This window comes from Ammodytes marinus, assembly GCF_949987685.1.
Source record: "Ammodytes marinus genome assembly, chromosome: 20".
NCBI lineage: Eukaryota > Metazoa > Chordata > Actinopteri > Uranoscopiformes > Ammodytidae > Ammodytes > Ammodytes marinus.
This window is the reverse complement of record NC_137224.1, coordinates 8,187,030-8,212,115: the sequence shown is the minus strand read 5'-3', so window position 1 is coordinate 8,212,115 and position 25,086 is coordinate 8,187,030. Positions and strand designations below refer to the sequence as shown.

Sequence of the window (25,086 nt, the reverse complement as noted above, 5' to 3'; positions counted from 1 at the left end):
GCTTGTTAAAAAAATAAAAATAAAATACCTTCAATTAGGAAACATGGCTAAGAAATGAAGGTGTTATTACAACCTGGACATGTATATAATTGTGTTATCAATGCATGGCAAGGTGGGTCCGTAATGGCTTCTATCAAACATATAAAATGTATTTAAATTTCTATTTCATCCTCAATTAGTTGGAATTATATATATATATATATATATATATATATATATATATATATATATATATATATATATATATATATATATACAGTGCAACTGTGTTGATACATTGCCAGAAAATAAAAAATGTATAGGCATCTGGAGGAAGGATTTAAAAATGTTCATTAATATATCATAACATTATTCCTTTATGGTTTTAAAGCAGGACTGATGCCATTCTAAAGCAATTTGACACTAAAGTATTTTTCAGCCAAACACATTAGCAATACCAATGTAATCAAAACAAAAAAGGTGTCAGGTTTTTCAATGAAATACTGTACAGAAACAGTAAAGGTTACTTTATGTAGGCACGCTCAACAATAATTGGCATTTCTATAACAATAACAATGGTCTAATTGTTGCCCTGTGTATCTGACAATGAAATGATACGTTGCCGTCCAGAACAGTGAATCATTGAGCGTTAGTTTTCTTCCACTGATGCCACCAACATGTAGTTGCAGTTGTTAAAGGGTATATTTATCCTTCATCAATTCTTACCAAGTGTTTTTATAATCCAAGCTACACCAAGTATTCGCAGACCTGGTTGTTTTCAACCATATATTTTAAAGTCAGGTGTATAATTTGTTGATGTCACAGAAATTGTAAGCTTTTACTGGCAAGGGGTCGTGAAGTCTGAGAGCTAATTAAAGGGGAACTCCAGAGATTTTACAAAAAGTCTGTTGACAGGTCTTTGGGAGGACTGCTATATATGTGTGTGTGTGTGTGTGTGTGTGTGTGGGGGGGGGGGGGGGGGGGAGGTGGGGGGGAGGGTGAATTGTATAAAGCCCACTCATCTTTGCTTGAGGCTGGCAGCTCTGGGCTACATTGGCTGACACTAGCATCTCTAACTGTACTGTATGTTCAGAATTGCAATAACAGTGGGTAATAACAGGATTTTAACAGGTAAGAAAAATGCATGGCATAAAAGAATAAAATAAAGCGGGCCGGTTCCTCGGATCACATTGAAGAAGTGATGGCATTTTTGAGCGTCATTGCTCCAATGTTTACAAATTCAAAAGATACATTTACAGCTTTAAAGTCAAAATCAAACGGCCTTAAAACATGCTTAACTGTTAGTACCTGTATTATAAACACATGAATATAGAAAGAAAAGGGTATGAACAGACTGACGGATGGAGATTGTAGCAAAAGAAGCTGACTTACAGCATTGCTGATGAGCCTTTGAAAAACCAAGGATACATTATCAGTTAAATAACAAAGGGTTTCATATGTATGTGAAGAACCCTCTAAAACACCAACTTTTTTGAGCATAAAAGGAGGGGGCTCAAGTAAAATATAAGGTCAAAACTCAGCAAAGACTTGAAACATACCACCAAAATTGCTGACAGACTACACAGTGGAATTTCTATACCCAACATTCAACCCTTGTCTTGTTCAGACAAAAGTTGTTAAGGTTGTCTCATTTTCAGAAGTGATAAGCATAAATATTAGTTCATTGAAATTAAATGTTCTACCATTTATAGAAAAAAGAATAATAGAAAAGGCACAAATATGAACTTCTAATATAGGAGTAATATTCTGCTAAGAGTCAACATTTAAACACTTACAAATATCAACATCGGCAGTGAGTTCTAGAAAAAAAGAAGAAGAAAAAGCAGTGACAAAAACAATATATAAAGTGATAATATGCATAATACAGGGGTGAATATATGTAGAAGGCATACAACTGTTAAAGGAAATGTCTTTTATTCTGAAAAGCACAGTACTGTTTTGGTGCGTTCACAGTGATCCTCTCTCAGATAAACTTCCCGCGAAAAGGAAGCGACTGAATGTTTTGCTGTTGCCATCGACAGCGCAGCCTGGCCAGCGACGTGTCTCTTGGGTTTTCAAACTCGGAGAAACCCAGCTGGTTGAGGATGTCATAAACACCGGCCCTGGCCGCCACCTACCACAGAAACACACAGTGTTAATGAACAGGCAACACAGCAAGCTATGCTTTTTTTCCCTCCAATTTATCCATCATGACCACACAAACTCTTTGACAGCCAGTTTTTCAGAGTAAAAGCGTGTTATCCGACGCTTTTCTACATCTGCAGTGGTCACCCTGGAACAATAGGTATCTGCTGTGGGTTTGGAAACAACAGGAAGTGGTCGGTGAGGTATTCAGATCCTTCACCTAAAATAAAATGTTCAATACCACAATGTAAAAACACTCCATTACAAGCAAAATCCCTGAAGTCCACTTCTTTCACACATCAAGTTCGGTTTACTCATCGCAAAGATGCCCGTGAAAACCCTTTGAATAATGTCTAGGCTTTGGAGGTAGCTCCCAAAGTCTCTTATGAGATCATATTAATGGCCATATTAATATTAATCAAGGTTATCTCAGCTCAAATCTAAGATCAAAAACAGAGAGCTTGCATTACAAGCTTGGAGAATGTTTGATATAAATTGACATTCACTAAAGCAAAGAGAGTAACAAAAAGTTAGTTGAAATGAAGAATAGTCGGGTGGTTCATAAAAACATTATTCAATAGTTTGTGTTCATTGAAGCAAAAAAGTGTACAGAAACTTTTGTTCGCAATATCAGATCATAACGAGTTACTAAATGGGCGACTATGGCTCAGCAGGTAGAAAAGTGATCTCCCTCCACGTGTAAGTGTCCCTTGAGTTAGACAATGAAATCCTAATTGTTCAGGATGGTCAGCTCATTTCTTTGAATCGGAGCTCACTGCCACCCTTTAGGAGCTATTTTAAGATTAACTTCAACTTTGTCTTTCAACTTGTCATCAAACAGGCTACAGGTACAGAGACAAAAGAATGCAATTTAGCATAAAGCAGAGTGTAAATCTAGAGAATAAAGAGTAAGAGCATCCTTGAAAATGTTAACCACTCTAGTTCTAGTAGGCTAGAAGTATATATTTTGACATGAAATTGAAAAATTCACTGTTTTAAATGGTAAATGGACTCAACTTATATAGCGCTTTTCCCTGGTTTTTCACATGCTCTAAGCGCTTTACATTGTTTTGTACACATTCACCCAATCACACACACATTCTTACACCGATAGCAGCAGCTACCACGCAGGGTGAAAGCTAACTATTGGGAGCAATTCGGGGTTCAATGTCTTGCCCAGGGACACTTCGACATGTGGCAGGTAGGTGGGGGATCGAACCTCCGACCCTGCACACCAGAGGCGACCTCCCTACCCACTTCGCCACTGCCGCCCCGCCCGTTTTACTCAAGTATGGAGTAATGGAAGAGCACCATGGATACAGTATATGTTATCCAGTTTTTCTCTGAGTCATTATGGAGAGACAAACATTGAGATTACCCTCTGGAGAGCGTTCAGTGATCCTGCTAAGCAGCAGGTCACGCTGACTCACGGTCTGCTGTGGTCGTCAAACAGTATAGGAGTGATGGGAAGCTCCACGGACAACCAGAAACATCTGCTCATAAAGCCAAACAACACAAACAAATACAAATAAAGCCAGCAGACACAGAAGACTGCCCTGCAAAATCTTTAAAGATTGAATACCCAATTTGAAAAGGGCCACAGCTTGCCCAGTTTATTCCGCAAGAGAAGCTTCAAGAAACTGTGCTGGACTGTTATCTCAGTGTGGATGTAAAAAAGTCAAATCCTATGAACGGAATCTTCATGTTGGATTTATGTATTTCTACTGCAGCCCATTAAAAGGGATTCCAGCTCATTTGGGACACACACACACACACACACACACACACACACACACACACACACACACACACACACACACACACACACACACACACACACACACACACACACACACACACACACACACACACACACACACACACACACACACACACACACACACACACACACACACACACACACACACACAGGGAAAGTCCACTCTCACTCTGCTTGGAATGGATAAAGGAAGCGCCCGAACCACAAGCTGTTAGAAAGTTCTGTTAGCAAAAGTAGAAGACGTTCAGGGAATGCGTCAGTGGAGGTAACTTCTCCCTCTTGTCCCTGTGCGGTCAAGAAGTCTGCAAATTTGAAGTGGAGAGGAATGTGCAAGAGAAGAAATGTTTCAACGTCCGTCTTAATGAGGGCATCACTTGTGGATGCCTACTTTACGCAAGAATATTGAAAGTGCTGCTCGGGATTCTTCGGGGAAAAAATGCATAGTCAGGTTGAATGCTGAGTGGGACACGATGGAACAATGAACAGGAATAATAGTATCAAGATATCCCTTTCACTAACAATGATTATAGCTTAGCCGGCCAGCTTTGCGCAGAAATAAACACAAGGCACCGCAAAAGTGTGGTCTAGATTATACCTACTTGCTGACAAAGCAAAATCAAATCTTACAATAGATATCATGTAACGCTAAAATGTTTGCTCTGTTGAGTCGACGCTGGTTCGAACTGAAAAACCTTTTCCCCAGTCCTGGGCGCTGTCTTACTATGACTAAATGACCATGCAGTTTCTATTGTCCTGTCTTAGTTCAGAATTCTACAGCAACTTCATGTCCTTATGGACCTTCTTGTACAACCATGTTTTTGTTTGATGCTTTCCTAGACGGTTGGCAGGCTGAGTGCTGTATAAGCTCTTTGGTGGGAACAATTGAGTGGGTGCAGCGGAAGCATTAGTCAGTGAACCGGACTCCCATGAGGAACTGTGGATGTGTGCTGTTACCCCACAGTACCCTGACTCATCTACTCCACAGCTGCCTCCATAGGTGATGAGAGCGTCTGAAACGGTGAAAAGTAGCATTATAGGCTAAGGACCATCTGCTCACGGTGACATAAGGGTTTCAAGATTTCCCCAAAGTGGATGTTGGAGGGGGGGGGGGCGAAGGCTGAGATGGATGGAACAAACAATAGTGATTGCATGCGATCTCTAGGGGATTAGAGCTGAGCATTGTTAACTCCATTCTTCCAACACTTTTAATTAAAGGTGCTGTAAGCGGAATGGTTCTTTTAGCTAACTTCCTGTCAGTTACTGCAGTTAGCAGTCCCCTCGCTCGTCCCTACGTCACCACATTAATGCACTGCGGTCTTCAAGCAGCGAGTTATCTAGCATCATCTCAGATCCATAAGTGTGATAAAAACATGATAAAAACCATCAAAACAGACATTGGGAAGGATTTTTACCTGCTCCGTCATTGTAGGCGCATAAACATTCACCCATCTGTCGCTCTGGCGTGCACCGGCAGTGAGACCATGAGTGAGACGGGTGTTTGTAGCGTTCTCTCTTGTGATTAGATATTAATTTTGGGATCCCCCAAAAAGTTTATTAGCCGATTACATGCAGAGCAGCTGACTGAGAAATCGGCTTTATGAAACGTGCACATTATGAAAGTGATCCATGTATGAATAAAGAGCAATTTAACAATTATATTAGCATACAAAACTGCTTACTTCACCTTTAAAACAAAATTCTATGCCCAAAACATCTATCTCTGAAAAGTTGGATCCCTCACAGAAAATGCCAGCTGCAGTCAAAATGGACTCATAATGGGATTAATTGCAGACAAATTACAAACCAACCATTGAGATCAACCACAAAGACGATTATGCTGCAGAGATGGTTTTTGAGAGGTTTGTATGAATGTTTGGATTCTGACGTGACTGATTTTCTAAGTGAGTTGAAGTTAGAGAGTAAGGAATCTCTGAGTATTCCTTTAAACCTTGGTATCACTTCATAGAGAAACATTAAAGAGGACCTATTATACTACTTTTCTGGTCTTAATTTCTTGTTTTACACTGCTATAGAGCAACCTGACACGAATCACATCACAAAAAACTATGTAGATTTTCGGGAAGCTCTTTCTCTTATTTTGGCGATCCAGCACGTCCTGTCAACACTTGAGTGTGTGTGCTTCGGCAATCTCCGCTCCCTCCGCTCCCTCCGCCTGTGCATCGGCCATCTCCGCTACCCTCCCCCCTCTTGCAAACCCCACTCCGTTGTGATTGGTTACCTTCCTTCCGGAACACTTTCAGTGGCGGGAAGCGCGAGCATGGACCTATAAGGGCGCGAGGCAGACGCGAACAGGGAAGTGACAGCATTACCATACATGGAAACATCCGCGTGGTCACGTCACAAATTTTTATGCGACGTCACGAATTATGAAAGGGTAGACCGCTTTGAAGACGTGACTTCTCGACTGGCTAGAATAGTGTTTAGTGCTCTGCACAGACACCCCAGACGGTCAGCAGGGAATACGTCGAAATGCATGCAAGTCATTATTTGATAATTTAGTATGGTTAAGCATGACTATGAATCATCATAACAACGTTTATAGGTCATAAAAGTCAAAAAGCATCATAGGTCCTCTTTAACATTCTGGATATATAGTTTTCATTCAAATCTTGGCAGCAAGTACAAAAGCCACGCTAGCAGCTTCAGGACAAATTGAAATTTTGACCTCAGGTTTGTGCCAGCTAGATGAATAGCTAGGTCAATAGTTGAGATATGTACAGGCAAAACCAAATCTGCAGTGCAAACTTCATGGTCGGGCTAGAAGAAAAGTCATGAGATCACCAAATTCATTAGAATATATTGTCTGTAGTGGATATCTGCACCACGTCATGACGATCCCTACAGCAGTTGAGACATTTCAGTCCAGACCAAGTTGGACCAAGCTGCTAACACGACTACAAATAACAAACCAGGTGTTCTTGACTCCAAACTCTAATATTTGTGTATTAGGTTTAATTTCACATATCTTTTTACTGTGCTTCTGATCCGGACACTTAAATGCCTCAAAACATGTTGCGTTACCGTGACGACCAGCAAATATAAGCTATAAGCTCATGTCAGCAATCCTCACCCGCTGTTTAATAATTTCTTTCATTTTTAACTGTTGAAAGATTTTATTTTTATTTTTAACTGTGGGAAAGTGAAGCAAACAAATTCAAACACTTTGTAATGGCTCCCCTCAGTGCTCCTGTGTTGAAGATAACAGCTAAGCTGTTTTGCATGAGATTTGAAATACAGCAGTAGATCATTATCTGCACACTGCCAAACACATTTGATCTTTTGTTGTAAAATCACAGCGTTCTCGCTTCTTTTCTTGCTACTTGTTTGTAGAAATGGCCTTGTAGTTGATGGTGTTTGGCCAAAAGCTTTCTGGGAGACAGTAAACAGAGCTGTCAGAGAGATGTCTTTCATGCCGCATTAAAGAGATCAAAAAACGCCAATACCCATTTGGCTGCTGCTGCGACTAGGGAAGGAGCAGGGCAAACGAGGAGGCGCTGGTCTTTCCCACAGTCGGCTATCTCAAAGGCTGCACATACCGGGCCTGTGCACGGGGACAGGGAGGCCTCTGTGCCACACATCAAAAACAGCTGGAGTGACTGATAGGGTACCTCTCCTGCAGGCATTCATGGTATGCACTGTACACAAGTCCTGCCATTGTGTAAAAGGCCATGTTTTGGATTAGCAAACATGGATTTCAATTCCAATAACTCCTCTAATGTTTCTGCTCTGATCTAACAACATGTCCACGAGGCAACGTGGGCTAATGATGGTAGGGACAATATTTGTTCAATGTGTACAAAATGTGGCAGTAAGCCCCATATACATGCATGTGTGTGTGTGTGTGTGTGTGTGTGTGTGTGTGTGTGTGTGTGTGTGTGTGTGTGTGTGTGTGTGTGTGTGTGTGTGTGTGTCGAGGGCATATTGCTGCCTGCTGTGTCATTGTGGCAGTTGGCATCTTTTATCCTGCAGTCAAACGCCACACACACACATTATGCTTCAGTGTTCAAACAATCTGAGTGAACAGAAGCAACAAGACCAAATAGGCCAGAGGCTCCGTATCAGCTGGCACGGGCTACTGCCCTGCATGACTGGGAACACTGTGCTCCTGGCTTTTAGTCACTGTAGATCAAATTAGTCCCTGCACACACACGTGTATACAGCTAGCGCAGGATGCAGGACAGACTGTACCACTCCACTTTGACAGGTTGTGTAACCACGGCTTCCAGTGCATGATCGGGGATGGCGGTGACCCCCTACCCCCAACACTCCCTCTGGCTATGAGGCCTGTCATTAGTGATCCTGCCATGGTCACCGGTGATAGGCTAATGATTGTGCATTTGGGTTGGTTAGGTCAGATTGGTTGGGCCCGCGGCCAGATTGTGCTGCAACTGGGCCAGTAAACAAATCACAATACTGATGTTTAATTAAATGTTCTTTAAACCAAAATGTGGTCCTTGAAGTATTGTTTAAAAGTCTTACTGGGTTCATTTTTATCAACCTTATGAAAGGTTAAGTCATGCATTGGCTCATGCTTTGGTGAGTGGGTTTTTGAAGAAACATTCTGAGTAAAATTCTGTTGAACCAATGACCTCATCGAGTCTGACTGGTTCAAATCCATTTCTACTATTATTTCAATTTGGCAACACGTTTGCTATATTTTGCCTTTGCACGGCACCTCCCAGAGATCTCCTGTGAATCAAACAGTGTCAGGTAACTTGTTAAAGAAGTATTTTCTATTAATTCTGGACAAACTATTGATCTAATGATCAACATAAAAAACCCACAGGACAATGGGTGTTGTTGTTGTACCACATCTAGTATTGGCAATAATTTACATACATTTTCATAGCATGTTCTTGCCTTCACACCACTTAACCAAGACATCCAGGGTCTGAACTGAAGCCAGGGATGTATGCAGCATGAAAATGTAACGCGCCCCACACACATCCTACCTCTACTGCGCGTCTACCTCGCGTCTGCGTCTGACTTTTGGTCACAGACTGTGAAATCAACGTAGAGCGAGCACACATCCAACCTCAGACGCACTGCTGAGGCGCGTCGGAGGCACGTCTGCAGCGACGCTCCCCTTCACCTCAGGAGGCTCGCCTATTTTTTTCTGAGAGCAGCGCGTCTCTCTCGCGTCTCTGTGCTTTAACTGATAGAGAAATACTCTACTGACAGTCATACCAGCAGCATTCACTCTAGTTACACGTTTACCCGGTGTGTTTATTTCAAAATAAAACATCCCTCAGTCGTATACGCGAATAATCCCTTTATTTCACGATTTAATTGTGCAATCAAAATCCGAGGGATTTAAAACCTAATTTTCAATTAGTTCTGGCATTTAATTTTTGGATAAATGACACATATAGAGATCCAATATAGTGAAGAAATAAAAAAGATCATGATGAGCGCAACAGTTTTCCGTTGCTCTATCTGTGTCTACGGCCTTCTTCTTCCCCGACCACACCCCCCTCTCTCTCTCCCGTATAAATCAGTAAAGTGTTTTTTGTAATACTCTGCTGAGAGTCATATTGACTTCATACTGGCAGCTTTCGCTGTAGTTTCACCATTTCCTGGTGTGTCCCCTTCAAAATAAAACTTCCAACAAGCAAAAATATGGCAAAAAAAAATAAAAAAATGGCAATGGGGCGAACGGATTACTGCCCAGACTCAATATAAATCATATGCATCATAGATGACATGAAAGAACTTCATTTTTAATGGGAATTATCTATGAAAACTTTATGTAGAAAGATAGGGCTTTAGAAGCAGCGCTGCAGCAGCAGCTGCTGAGACGTTGCATGTGTGTCCGAGAAAAGTCCGAGAGAGGCAGCAGTAAGGTAACGCGACGCGCTCCAGAGGTAGACGCAGGATGTGTGTGGGGCGCGTAAGCAGCAGAGTAAAAGTGACCAAGAAAAGATGTACAGTAAGAAATGGTTGATTATGGGAGCACGGCAAGTTCAGGCGTGAACATCCTTTCACTGAAATTCAGAATTGGAAAAGTATCCAACTGTTGGTATAGTTGTTTAGCTATGTGTGGAAACGGGGCACTGCTATGATGAGTGTGAGCTGAGACCATACGCTGAATAGTCATTTTATTTTAATGAGTTCTTCACAGGAGTTCAGCCTGCACTTCTCCTCCAGCAGGATTCCAGCACATTAACACTGAAGGAGATGTAATTCACCAACTACAGTACTGTATGTAGTCAGGATGTAATATCTGAATACTACTTTGGTAACACTTTAGTTCGATAGTCCACAGTTGACACTCAACAAGCCATCAGTTGATACGCAGTTGCATGTCAACAGTGAATGAGTTTACATATCTCAACAGATATGTAACATGAATTCAACTAACTGTAAGTTAACTATAAGTTGCACTATTAGTAGATGATTAGTTGATATTCAACAAAGCTTGTTCAACAGATAAAAAAACAAGGATTCAACTAACTGTCTGTTAACTATAGGTTTCACTATTAGTAGATGTTTAGTTGATATTCAACAGTGAGTAAGTTGATACATATTTAGAATGCATTCAACTGTCAGTTAACTATAAGTTGCATGTTTAGTAGATGTTGTTTTGTACACGTAGCATGCATTCAACTAACTGTCAGTTAACTATTAGTTGCATTATTAGTAGATGGTTAGTTGATATTAAACAGTGAGTTAGTTGATACTTAACAAAGCTTGTCATCAAATATGTAACATGCATTCAACCAAGTGTTAGTTAACTATACGATCATTTTATTTTGTTAATTTATTTTTACAAATACAGTCTGCAACAGACATTGTACTTTTTATTACATGTTCTTTACAAATATTCAACTATCAGTTGAGTGTCAACTTCTAGTAAGTTGACTATCAACTGCTGTTATCAACCAATTCTCAACTTACGTTTCATATGGATCAACTTTCCCCCACTCACAAGGAACACATCTAATGAATGAACATTCAACCCTCTGTTGATCATATATGTTCATTGTAAAATAAAGATGAGAATGTTTTATCAATCAATAGGCACCCTGTGTAGGTGACTACCTGTTGATTGTCATATGACTGTCGACAAACTATCAGTCAATATTCAACTTAGCATAAGTAGACAGGTCTTGGGACTGTCAAATTAAAGTGAAAACAGTTTAGTGTCTACACACTATTAACAGAGCAAAACAGAGAAAATAGTTGATTCTCAACAAACTATCAGTCGACGTTCAACTAAGCATTAGTAGAGAGGTCTTAGGACTGTCAAATTAAAGTGAAAACAGTTTAGTGTCTGTAGACACTCTACAAACTAGTAACAGTAGAAAATAGAGACAAGTTTTGCTCAACTGATGAGTAACACTGGATGACCCCAAAGTAAAGATATATAGGCAGCATATCTGAACAGGAAAGAACATTTATTTGAAGTAAATTTAACTTTTTTCAGTAGTTACACAACATGTAGGTACACAGCAAGTACCATCAATACCTCTAAAAAAGACAATAAAACTAATGCATGTATTTATTTAGGTGTCACTTAGGCAATTGTTTAACGACAGATCGTCCAAAAATTGACATTCAAAAAGCTCAGTAAAGTGTACCATAACACCCAGTACCACTAGTTATGATACTGAGCAAACATATGTAATATATAACATCAGTTATCATGAAACGCTTTGTTATGGTAAGAAAAAGATATATAATTTTGTTATGGACCAGAATATCTGAAGCTCCTAGTAGCTCGGGAGAAAATGGATTAACAGCAATGGTGAAACAAGACACACTGATTCAGCAGTTAGGTTGGACAAGTAAATGTAAAATACTTATTTTCTACTCTCTCTTCCTTGAAGTGTATGTCATTGTTGATTCTCAGTAAAACATAAAAAAAACACAACAGTGCCATTTTTTTCATTATGGACTCAAGATAAAACAACTTAATTATCACTCTCCTGTGACCAACCACTAGTTTAACCTGGTCCTGCCACTGTTATTTGAATGAGCACATTTGAATAATTTTTCGCTCTCTTTAGATCCAGAGTTGTTGGGTTACTAGCCACTCCAGGCCTGCTGTAATCCTCTTCAAATGAAGCAGTCGGGCTGAAGAATCCAGGAATCTTGTCCTATCACCCAGTTGATGAACATAGAAAGAAATGATCTGAGAATTACCACAAAATAGTTCAAATGCATTTTGATTTCCTTTATCTAAATCATTATAGCATTGTGGTTCCACATTAAAACACATAATGCTTTATATTGCTTTAATAAAATATATTTGGTACCCTAATCAAATAAAATTCTCACTGAACCTTGTACAGATTGAAATTATTTTTTAATTAAAGAAACATGTAATCTCTATGACCACTCTACACAACACCACATGCATAGACTCAGTTTTTGCTCACTTTAGACTGAAATAGCAATGTGCACTTTGAATGTGGAACATGCAAACATTTATTCAAATACAGTTTAGTGTCTATAAACACACTTTATTTAGACAGATACTTGTGAAGCTAGGCAGCGCTAGGCTCATGCTAACGTTGCTAATATAGCTAGCGCGCTAGGCGCGGCGCTAATGCTAACGTGGCTATGCTAGCGGGAGGCCGCGTCGCTAATATATATGACATTATTCTTACATACACAAAACGATATCTCACAAATACCTCAGTTAACTCACCAATTATTCCCTTTGGCCAATGGCAACATACTTGTGACCACCACGGGTCTTTAGTGTGAAATGGATGGGTTGGTCAAGCTGGCTTTTAGCACATAGCTTTACTGTCCAGGCACACATCCATTTTTTAGCTGCCCAGGTCAGTAAAACGAGCCCTCTCTGTCTCGAAAAAGCCCTAACCACGCTGGGGCAGTTCAAGTGCTTGAAAAAGGTGGGTAATCGTAATGTCGAAAATATTCGAAAATCCAGACTCCAAACATATTATCACCTTCCCAAAGTTTAAATACATATTTATAGATGTATCTATGTTTTTTTATATAATTGTTAATATCAGCAATGGCTGTATAAACCTCTCAAGATTAGAGGACCTAAATAGGCCTACATAGAGTGGTGTGCAATACAATGAGAACGTATAGTGGTTACTGATAAATAACAACTATAACCTGTAGGACATTATTGATAATATTGTGAGCAGAAATTATATGAAAAAAATATATATTGATCTATTAATGTGTATTTCAAACTTTGGGAAGGTGAAAATATGTTTGGAGAGACTTTATTTAGGAAACATATTTAATTTCTAACTGTATCGACATTACGATTTCCCACTTTTTTCAAGCACTTGAACTCCCCCAGCTTGGTTGGTAAGGGCTGTTTAAGCGAGAGGTCTCGTTCTTTACTGGCAGCTAAAGAGAAGGTTGTGTGCCTGGTCAGTAAAAGCAGCAGCTATATGCTAAAGACCGCTTGACCAACCAATCCATCTCACACTGAAGACCCGTGGTGGTCACAAGTATGCTGCCATTAGCCAAAGGGAATACTTGGTGAGTTAACTGAGGTATTTGTGAGATATCGTTTTGTGTATGTAAGAATAATGTCATATATATTAGCGACGCGGCCTCCCGCTAGCATAGCCACGTTAGCATTAGCGCCGCGCCTAGCGCGCTAGCTATATTAGCAACGTTAGCATGAGCCTAGCGCTGCCTAGCTTCACAAGTATCTGTCTAAATAAAGTGTGTTTATAGACACTAAACTGTATTTGAATAAATGTTTGCATGTTCCACATTCAAAGTGCACATTGCTATTTCAGTCTAAAGTGAGCAAAAACTGAGTCTATGCATGTGGTGTTGTGTAGAATGGTCATAGAGATTACATGTTTCTTTAATTAAAAAATAATTTCAATCTGTACAAGGTTCAGTGAGAATTTTATTTGATTAGGGTACCAAATATATTTTATTAAAGCAATATAAAGCATTATGTGTTTTAATGTGGAACCACAATGCTATAATGATTTAGATAAAGGAAATCAAAATGCATTTGAACTATGTTGTGGTAATTCTCAGATCATTTCTTTCTATGTTCATCAACTGGGTGATAGGACAAGATTCCTGGATTCTTCAGCCCGACTGCTTCATTTGAAGAGGAGTACAGCAGGCCTGGAGTGGCTAGTAACCCAACAACTCTGGATCTAAAGAGAGCGAAAAATTATTCAAATGTGCTCATTCAAATAACAGTGGCAGGACCAGGTTAAACTAGTGGTTGGTCACAGGAGAGTGATAATTAAGTTGTTTTATCTTGAGTCCATAATGAAAAAAATGGCACTGTTGTGTTTTTTTTATGTTTTACTGAGAATCAACAATGACATACACTTCAAGGAAGAGAGAGTAGAAAATAAGTATTTTACATTTACTTGTCCAACCTAACTGCTGAATCAGTGTGTCTTGTTTCACCATTGCTGTTAATCCATTTTCTCCCGAGCTACTAGGAGCTTCAGATATTCTGGTCCATAACAAAATTATATATCTTTTTCTTACCATAACAAAGCGTTTCATGAGAACTGATGTTATATATTACATATGTTTGCTCAGTATCATAACTAGTGGTACTGGGTGTTATGGTACACTTTACTGAGCTTTTTGAATGTCAATTTTTGGACGATCTGTCGTTAAACAATTGCCTAAGTGACACCTAAATAAATACATGCATTAGTTTTATTGTCTTTTTTAGAGGTATTGATGGTACTTGCTGTGTACCTACATGTTGTGTAACTACTGAAAAAAGTTAAATTTACTTCAAATAAATGTTCTTTCCTGTTCAGATATGCTGCCTATATATCTTTACTTTGGGGTCATCCAGTGTTACTCATCAGTTGAGCAAAACTTGTCTCTATTTTCTACTGTTACTAGTTTGTAGAGTGTCTACAGACACTAAACTGTTTTCACTTTAATTTGACAGTCCTAAGACCTCTCTACTAATGCTTAGTTGAACGTCGACTGATAGTTTGTTGAGAATCAACTATTTTCTCTGTTTTGCTCTGTTAATAGTGTGTAGACACTAAACTGTTTTCACTTTAATTTGACAGTCCCAAGACCTGTCTACTTATGCTAAGTTGAATATTGACTGATAGTTTGTCGACAGTCATATGACAATCAACAGGTAGTCACCTACACAGGGTGCCTATTGATTGATAAAACATTCTCATCTTTATTTTACAATGAACATATATGATCAACAGAGGGTTGAATGTTCATTCATTAGATGTGTTCCTTGTGAGTGGGGGAAAGTTGATCCATATGAAACGTAAGTTGAGAATTGGTTGATAACAGCAGTTGATAGTCAACTTACTAGAAGTTGACACTCAACTGATAGTTGAATATTTGTAAAGAACATGTAATAAAAAGTACAATGTCTGTTGCAGACTGTATTTGTAAAAATAAATTAACAGAATAAAATGATCGTATAGTTAACTAACACTTAGTTGAATGCATGTTACATATTTGATGACAAGCTTTGTTAAGTATCAACTAACTCACTGTTTAATATCAACTAACCATCTACTAATAATGCAACTAATAGTTAACTGACAGTTAGTTGAATGCATGCTACGTGTACAAAACAACATCTACTAAACATGCAACTTATAGTTAACTGACAGTTGAATGCATTCTAAATATGTATCAACTTACTCACTGTTGAATATCAACTAAACATCTACTAATAGTGAAACCTATAGTTAACAGACAGTTAGTTGAATCCTTGTTTTTTTATCTGTTGAACAAGCTCTGTTGAATATCAACTAATCATCTACTAATAGTGCAACTTATAGTTAACTTACAGTTAGTTGAATTCATGTTACATATCTGTTGAGATATGTAAACTCATTCACTGTTGACATGCAACTGCGTATCAACTGATGGCTTGTTGAGTGTCAACTGTGGACTATCGAACTAAAGTGTTACCACTACTTTGTTGTAAATTGCAATGCAATCCTTGGACACAGTCCGTTTATAATGTGCCAGAAATCTCTAGTATCACAATCAAAAAGTGGAACCAAACTCCAAGATGTGGTTCACTCCTTGAGGTAAATTCTCAAAGAGTGGCTTTTTTTCCACGTTGCACTCAGGGTACCTAGGTATAATCCGTTTTCAATTTTAAACCAAAGACTACTAAAATGGCCACTGTTTTCTTTTTAATTTGAACTATTTCATATTGTTCCACTGAGGAGAATTGCTCATTTGATATGTGCAGTTGATGGGTAGCTGTGATATACTGGTGTGTTCCCAGTGGCTAGGGCGGTAAGCGCAGACTGTACTAGTAAATGCAAAGGACATATTTGCCATCCAGCTCAGTCATTGCCCCAGGTGTTCCAGAAAATGCAGAAGAAATGCCAAAAACTGCAAGATGAAAGTGAATCATAAGACACCTGTAAGGCGCCACACGGCCCACTATTTCCTTAACACAGTTCTTGTCGCAGAAAATTCACCACTGGAAATGCATTTTTAGCAGAGATGGATCATTTACTAAGCAGCTAATTAAATAAAGAGATATAGAAATCTATCCTATAATTTGTTGTTAAAGTGAGGTCTTTAAGTAGACAGCACCTTAATTGACGACAAAGATCAAGATTAAGTTGCTTTGTTAAACACAACAACTTTCAGGTAAGAATACACCGAATGAGTAATGTAATTAGAGAGAAAAAATAAGTCTTTAAGATTCAAACTGTGATTGTATGGACTAAACAAAAGAATAATTTTGTACACCACAGTGTGCTTTAAGTGGCTGCCTCCTGAAGAACAGATCAAGCACAATAAAGCACTTGAAATACTCTTGTGTACATATTAACTAAAATTCCTGTGGAGTAAATGACGCTTGTGAGCTGCTTTCAGCTGATAGCTGACTACATGGTGTTTTTATGAAATTGCTCTAAAAACCCACTCTACACTACCTGCCCAGCACTGAACGGAACACAGATACAGTTAGCGTAAGAGTCCTGGGGGATATTGTAAAATGTTTGGCCACAAAAGTAGCTGCTTGCTGCCAATATTGATAATTCAATGTTTAGACAAGCTATGAAAGAGCTGAGCTTTTACAACCAACTATTTATTATATGAAAATATTATCCAAAAAAATCACCACATTGCAGGGCATTATAGGTTTTCCTCTATTTCCGCTTTTTTTTGCCAACATTTTTCAAACTTTGGACAGATGACAAGTGTTTGTCTGTGGCTTGCTATACACCACTGCTTTCCAGTTCATTGTGTGCGAGCCACGGCTGTATTTCTTCATGGCATAACTGGGCCATTAGAGTCACTCTGATGCACCACATATATTTGTTATTCATAACAGGATGAATATGCCCCCGATTGGCTGTGCATATTTCTGTGACAATTGTTTTCACAGCTATTGTTCTAAGTCTATTTTGGAATTCCAAAATTCTTTGAGTTCATTCCCCCTCAATAAGAGCAAAGGAGGAAGAGATTTTCATGAAGTGATTCTTAAACATTCCAGGATCGTGGCCTTATTACACCCGTCCGCCTGGTTGCATACAAGAAAATGGTTTCAAAGTTGCAGGACCAAGTCCAAATCATGAACAATACCTTTAAGTTTGCTTTTAGCAAACTCACATTCACTCTAAAGAAAACACATATGTGAAGTTACTGCTGGTGTTGGTGGAAATAAGACATTTCTTTAAAGAAAATTATCCTGTATTTGCTTAGCCCCAATTGTAAAGCAGGGATTCAAACACAACAGATAACAAATGTATAAAATATATATATGACACCCTATAATGCAGAGGTATTTTTTATGTATTTAATTTAGAATTCACTGTGCATTGCAGCTTTTACTGATCAGACTGAATGTGTGTTGTTGTCAACCTGCCAAACTACTTTTTTACCACCATGAGAGCTTAACATATTGCAACATACATGTTACTTGCAGTGTGTGTGTGTGTGTGTGTGTGTGTGTGTGTGTGTGTGTGTGTGTGTGTGTGTGTGTGTGTGTGTGTGTGTGTGTGTGTGTGGGTACCACTTACAGCCTACTCATTTGTTTGGAATGCACATAAATTCTCGTCTTTACTGTAGGGGCACAGCTGGCCAAACGATTAATGTACCAACAAAAACACAGAGCCGAGACATTATGAAGTTCAGTGTGTGAAGAAACAGGCCACAATAGAACCAGAACCAGCTTGTAAATTCCTGAAAGAATATCCAAATGAAACGTGGGTAACCAGTTCATGATGTGCACAAACTTGAGTGTGAAAAGAAGAAAAAACAAAACAGCTATTGACACATAGCACACTGTGGGTAAAGATTTGCTACCCTGCCATGATTTTAATTAAACTGTAATAACCAGCAAACTTTCAAAATAGTAAATGCAGCAGAAAATGAGTGCACATTAGTTGGCCCTCCTACATTGTGCCTGGGTGCAAAGTCTGTCCTCAAATGCAGTATAGGCATATTTGAGGTGGAATAGAGGAGAAAACAGTAGATATGGGGCATATATCCAGTACCTGTTCCATCCAGAGAGTGAAGGAGCGCTGCCAGGAGTTTTTCTTCTCTAGATGCAGATATGTGTTGAAGAGGATGAGGTAAATGTAGCGCTCCAGGTACTGCAGGCTCCTCAGCAGCAGCTGCTGACTCTCCTTCTCCGTCTTTCCACTTTTGATCTAAGAAAAGAAGAGGTTGATTATCTATTGTTTATTCAAACGATCCCCATTCGCTGATGCCAAAGCAGTGAGCTACTAAACAAAGCTTTGATACAGCCATGGGTATGACTCACATTTTTCCCCAATACAGAAAGAATCAAAAGCAAAACAGGCCGTTTTTCATGTACTGTCGGCTAGCTCAATGTTTTCAATTGCCTCCTGTGTGTATGCTGTGTTTGCACAATGTTGGTCTTCCTTGACATTTATCCAGCACTTACAGAGAGCGTATGGATGTCTATTATCCGTGTTTGTGTGTGTTAAATATCTTGCTATCATCTTGCAAATTGAATTCCATAGCACTCAAGACAGCAGACTTTCACCGAGGCTACACAAGCAGCCCAAAATATCAGACACTATTTATATTGAACTGGAATAATTAAACCAAATTACTTGTTTAATAGTGCCAGGACTACCTTTCCACCAGACTGAACACTTTTTTCTTGGTGGTAACAAATGAACCGCACACAAATAAAAGAACAATTTATTCAAAGGAAATGACACATTACATTCAGCTTGAAGCCTATTCACTGAGGAAGAGACAAAATGAACCCACAACATTTACACGTCACATTGTGTTACAAAAGGTAACTATTTTTTTATAATAATGAAATTATACTGTGACAGTAGACAACATGTGGTGAACTAGACGACCAAAGAGATCCAATGTGTTTTCAGCTTTCATAACGTCCTTGTGTTGCACTGTGTTTCTCCTATATCCCCTAAGCCTAAATACACAAACAGTAGCAAACACTGGTTCCTCCAACTTAATCTTAGGGGAAACAAAATCATGAAAAAGCAACGACCACAGCTATTGAGTAGATGACAACTGCCTGTTCACAAATACAGAGACACAAAACAAAACAGATTAAAATCTGTATAAAGATCCAGGGATAAGTTACAAGGAGTCACTTGAAAAGGCATTAACACATAATTAAATACAAATTTGTTGTGTGTGTTTGAATCCAGCTTAGTGTAGGAAAAATGTCAAATTAAACAGAAACATGTGTTGAAATAACATGTTGTAATGAAACATATCTATCTTGCTCATTTATGCCTATATTTACTTTGTAATAGATAACAGAACCACCAACTAGCTCCAAAGGCCTTCCAATACCCTGTGATTTAAACCTAAGTGACCACACTTTTCTGACCAGCCAGGCAAAGTAAAGTACTTGTGTCTTGACAACTTCAAACGGTTCATAATCTGCTCTTAGTAAAAATTTTAAATAAATACACTTGTTCCATAGGCAGGCCATCAACTCATGAAAAGATTCTCCTCTCCTCTTATATCTGCTAAAGAAAAAACCCACAGGAAGAAGGTAGTTTCGACATTTGGAATGGCAATCTCACCCTGGGTACATCCAAATACCCTTACAGTCCCCTGTTTAACCAGTAAACACTATAGTTACATAGTTTTTTTAAAGATAATTATTAAAGTATTACAATTTTCAGAGCAAAACACTTCAACCTCAACAGTGTTATTGTCTATATAAAAGGGGTTCTTCAAGATACAAGATAATTGTACTCTCACAGGACTGTCTACAGAAAAGAGAGGAAGCCAATCTTGGACAAAGATTTGTTTTTAAATCCATTTAAAATGACAGGCCAAATGAAAGATAAACGCACACATTTAAATTGTCCTTACTTATCTTAGCAAAGCAGAACTTAGTGAAGTGCACCAAGTGAAAAGGTCTGCGATCCAGCAGTGCGTCTGTGTGTGTGGTGGAGTGTGAGGCGAGTGCCGGAATCAAACATGTCAATTGGGGTGAGAGAAAGTAACAAGCGGGGACAAGGCGTTAGCATAGCCCCATGAACTGCCAAAGGTTCTTCAGTCACTTGGTCGCAGCACACTGCTGTCGGTCTTATTATGAGAGCTCAGACTGTCCACTGCTTTTAGATGGATAAAGCAGAGTTAAAAGGTTATCTGCTCAGAGTTTGCAGCACATGAGTGCAGTGTATCAAAGACATAGAGACAGCTGCTCTTAGAGAATAATTGGAGTTTACCAAGTAGGTGGGCTTGCACTCAGGGTAATTTAAAATGTGCACAGCACACCATAATACGCTCATTCCAGAGCCGAATGACGCAACAGAGCGAGAGGGGGAATGAGTGGGGTTTCCTGTCCATTCCAAAACAGACGCGGTCGGATCCCAGCTTTCCAAGCATCTGGAAGGAGCAAGTTCACCTATAGGCAACAATGGGTGTGCTGTCTGTTGCCAATCAACTCTCCCAGCACGCAGAGGAAGAAAGAAAACGTACGCAAGCCTCACTTTCTCTAATCTATCTCAGTTTAGCATTGACCCAAGTGGCAGAGCAGGTGAGCGCTGGTGAACCTGATCACCCTGTGAGCCCTGCTACCCCACAGGGCTTCCAGCATTTGATCGTCTAGCCTGCAAAACTCCACAGTGTCAGAGCCTGGCAGCTATCTCTGCAACAGGCCATGGCCAAATACCGAAGCTCATAAACACACACACACACACAAACACACACACACACACACACACACACACACACGTTTGCAAAGATTACATAATATGTACTTCTACAATCGGCAGAACCCTAATTCTGTTGGCTGCCATCTGTTAGTCGACATGGACCGAGCCATGTGTGTGAGTGAGCGGCCTCTCGTGCAAGAAATTCTTTCAGAAAACAATGTAGGGGGAAGATGTGGTGGAGAAACGGAGTGAATTTCTTCCATTCCATGTAAAAGAGACAGCCATGGAAGCTTTGGATGTGCATTTTTGGAGTTCTCAGACAATCTTGTTTCTGTGCTGATAATAACGTCTAGGCGTTTTGTTTGGACAATCTTAATTAAAGTCTAGGGAATACACTGTTATACATAAACCATGTTCTAACGGTCAAACAATTTCAGAATCTGTTAAAAAGGTGGAGTCAGCGATGCAGGAGAATGCATGTGGAAAAAAAATTAATTGGTCAAAATCCGTTATTGTCTCGTCATGATCCGCTATGTACTGTGTGTGAAAAGTAATCTGGTGTTAATACACAGCCTAGGCTCTTTAAACAGGTATGTAAACAAATGGGACCCATTGTAGCTAGCAACATGCCCGTTTCCAGTGCCTAGGCTGTGTAATTACAGTTAGCGGATCGTGAGGGCTGAGGAGATATTCACCGAGCATCCTCCAGAATCACTGACTCCACTTTTAAAAGATAAAGAGGAAAGTGGGTGGACTGCATTGCTCCTCATCTCTTTATGGCCCTTGAGAATAAAAAGGGGGTGACTGCTCTGTCCTTGTTCGCTATCAAAAAGGTGAGAGCCATAATACAGCCGGCCGCTGAGGTGTGATGTTTCTCAGCTGTGCTCGGTCGTGAGTGCGATAAGAGCACGGCCAAACACATACCTCATTCCACTGTTTAGAGAGAGAGAGCAGGAATGCTGGTTGGCTAAGCAGACCTCTGAATGTGCACAATGTGATAGTGAGAGAAGAAAAACTGCAGTATGTTATCCACTGCTCAAAACACAAATGAGATCAACGACCTAATGGCAATGGAAAAAAACACTTATCTTCTACTCCTCAGTACAGGACTTCAGATAAGACATCAGTTTATGGAAAGCTAACACATACCTGACCATAATTCAACCAACCTTTTAAGGGAATTATTTATGACATACCTACGCTGTTTGTCAAGAAAGTGTAGTTTTAAATGCAGACAGACAACATACACTGATACCAATAAAATATGGGAGGATAAGATATCCATCATAAGAGATTATAAGTTATAATTGAGGAAAGCTTAAAGATTAAACTTTACTTCTATGATCAGCTTGTTATCATGCAGCTCCAGTATTAAAACACCGATAGGATAGCAAGATTAATATGAAAGGATCCGCAACCATTTGGTGTTATTACGGGAGAGAGGGGGAAAGGAGTCATTTTAAACATTTTAAATGAGTTAGAACTTCATTCTTCATGTAAATTTACATTTCAAATACCTACATTAATTGATAATTGACTTGAAATGTACATTAATTGGTGAATTTCACTTGTTGCTGACTTAATCTTAACACATGTACAGCTAAACTATTTCTGCTTGTTTATAAGTAAGAACTGAGATGGAAAAAGAAGGGGGAAAAGAGAGGAGGTGGGAGATAAATAGAGATTGTTTTCCTGTTGCTAATATACAATAGTCAGGGAATACAGACCGTTTACAAGCCTGGGGTTGTAATGCAGTAGACTGATTCAGCCACAAAGCCTGTTTTACCACATCTAAATCGGCTGCAAAACTTTATTCAATATGCAACAAGATACGCTACATTGGATAAGTAGCTGCATTCTCGGTAAGATGCCTTGTCGAGTGGCAAATAGTTTAAGAGCGGTGATAGAGACTCTTGAATTTTACGAGTGGATTTAGTGGTTCAGGAAAGTAATCCCCACATTTAACAAAGCCTACTTTTTGTCAAATCAATATGGAACTAATCAGACTTGTACGAAGAGCTGATGTGAACTACATTTGGGTTATGCCTAATTCTTCAGCCTTGTATTCTTTATGAAGGTAAAAGTGTTTCAAGTCTTGAGTTTTCTGTAACAATCTCTTTCCATAAAACTAATTTGATTTTGGAAGAAACCAATTAAATGTACTTGATATCTGTGAGTATTTCCCTGCATTTAATTCAAACAACACAGCAAGACCACGTCCCGACAAACGACCACTTAAATTCCGAGATAAGTCTCACAGCCTGGAGCTGTAGTCCCACTTATGAAAGACAATGACTGACCCCTGCCCAAGACTCGTATACATATGCATGTCTTAGGTTTTGGCATTAAATTGTTCCACACGTTCAGTAATTATAGGATTTTGATTAAAAACATATAATAATTTGTACAACAGGACAATCTGAAAATCTAATTTTAAATCGCACACACTCGAAAGACAAGGCCACAATGATGTGCATAACAGGCTTATTTCACAGCAGTAAAGTCAACCCCTAAACCCCTCTCCCTCCATACACACACACACACACACGCGCAAACACAGACTGACAGGAATGTCAGTCGAGTACTTGGATAGCAATATTGATTCATCAAATCACTGACATTTTGCAGGGAGTTTGAGTGCACCAACAATTTCTGTCCATCTCTGAGACAGAAATTACAGCTTCTGAGAGATTGACTATGTGTAGCAACAATCAACTGCACAGACTTCTCATCTTTTCACGTCGCCTCTCACTTCTGAAAAATGGATGACAAAACACATCAGATGGTGAGAAAAGGATTGGCAGATCCCAGAGTATAGGTTTAGAAAAGCAATTATTGGGTGTGTCAGCTCTTCTTCACCTTGTAGTATATATACATATCTGCTATATCATGAAGTGAGGGCAGGACGGTACTTTTTGCGAATCACAAATCTATCTGTATTGGCAGCCATTCAGCTAACTGAGCATGTAAAATCACAAGCGATGGCCGTCCGTTTAAGAGAGCCAACTCTGATTGGTTGTTTGATTAGGTTAATTAGTACGTGAATGAAAAAAAATTTACATGCCAACTAGTATGAAAACCAATTTGGACTTATTGTGTCGTCATCCCTCACAGTTGCGACTTCTTGGAAACACTGTGGTTTGGTTTTCTGTTTCTGAATTGCAAACACTGACCTCCTCCACCTCAAGAAACTGAATTTGAAGAATGTAAAAGTCTTGTTTATTGACAGTTTAATTATATGTCCTAATCACTCTCTCACATGGGAAGATTTCTGAGCAGCAAGAGGACATCGATACATGTAAATTCATTTTATTTTTGTAGCTGGAAACAAGGTTTGGACGATGTTGGAGGATCTTGGAATTCTTCAGTGAACGTGAGAAAAAGAAACAAAAAGCTCTATACCTACAAAAACTATATACCGCATTATAAACTGTATGTTATTAAAAATGTTCGCTCTAGTAATTTTAAAGTAACCATGCCGATTTTTTTTTTTTTTCAAATATGAATGAGGCTACCGGAAGGGTGAACTACATTTAAATCCCTGTATTGTGGCAGACAAGTGTTGAAGGTTGATCTTGCTGTGGGCTCGCAGGGGTGAGGGCTGAACTGAGAAGTGCAAATTATGGTGAGGGCTGTCTGCTTGACATATGGTGCCAATTACCAGCTGATGGGGTTGCCGAGGTAAAAAGGCCAATCCATATTGGCCCTTCCCACCCAGGTTTGCACAAGTAGCCATTCATCAGATTCTGCAAGGACACCTCCCACCCAAATCCTAAACCAAACCCCAACCTGTCTGGAGTGAACAGGCGGCCTACACATGGCTCCTTGACTCAATGTACAGAAAACTCAAAGTCAAGTATACACACTGATTTACTAGGTACATTTAGTGGACTCAAACCAGAGTCTACTTTCCGCCTAAGATGACATGCCAAAAACACATGTTGAATGCAGTGTCTTCCTCATAAAACATTTGCAAATTAAATTTTTTGAACGGAATTGTTACTTACTTGCACGTACATGTGCGTCATCATAAATGAGCAAGAGATACATAAAACTATTAATTTGCACCCTGAAATTGAAGTATTTTCCATTTCC

At 39.3% G+C, this 25,086-nt stretch overlaps 1 protein-coding gene across 5 annotated transcripts in view; it reads right to left on the bottom strand.

Annotated features, from left to right (window-relative positions):
* Positions 1–267: 267 nt before the first annotated feature.
* pald1a (phosphatase domain containing paladin 1a) overlaps positions 268–25,086 on the bottom strand; it is a 63,931-nt gene continuing 39,112 nt past the window's right edge. For all 5 annotated transcript variants that reach the window (XM_080048659.1, XM_080048662.1, XM_080048660.1 and 2 more), the window contains exons 19-20: positions 18,364–18,519; positions 268–2,113 (exon numbers count right to left, since the gene is read on the bottom strand). In XM_080048659.1, coding sequence (XP_079904785.1) covers positions 1,964–2,113; positions 18,364–18,519 — 306 coding nt within the window. In that variant the 3' untranslated portion in view covers positions 268–1,963. The remainder of the gene's footprint in view (positions 2,114–18,363; positions 18,520–25,086) is intronic.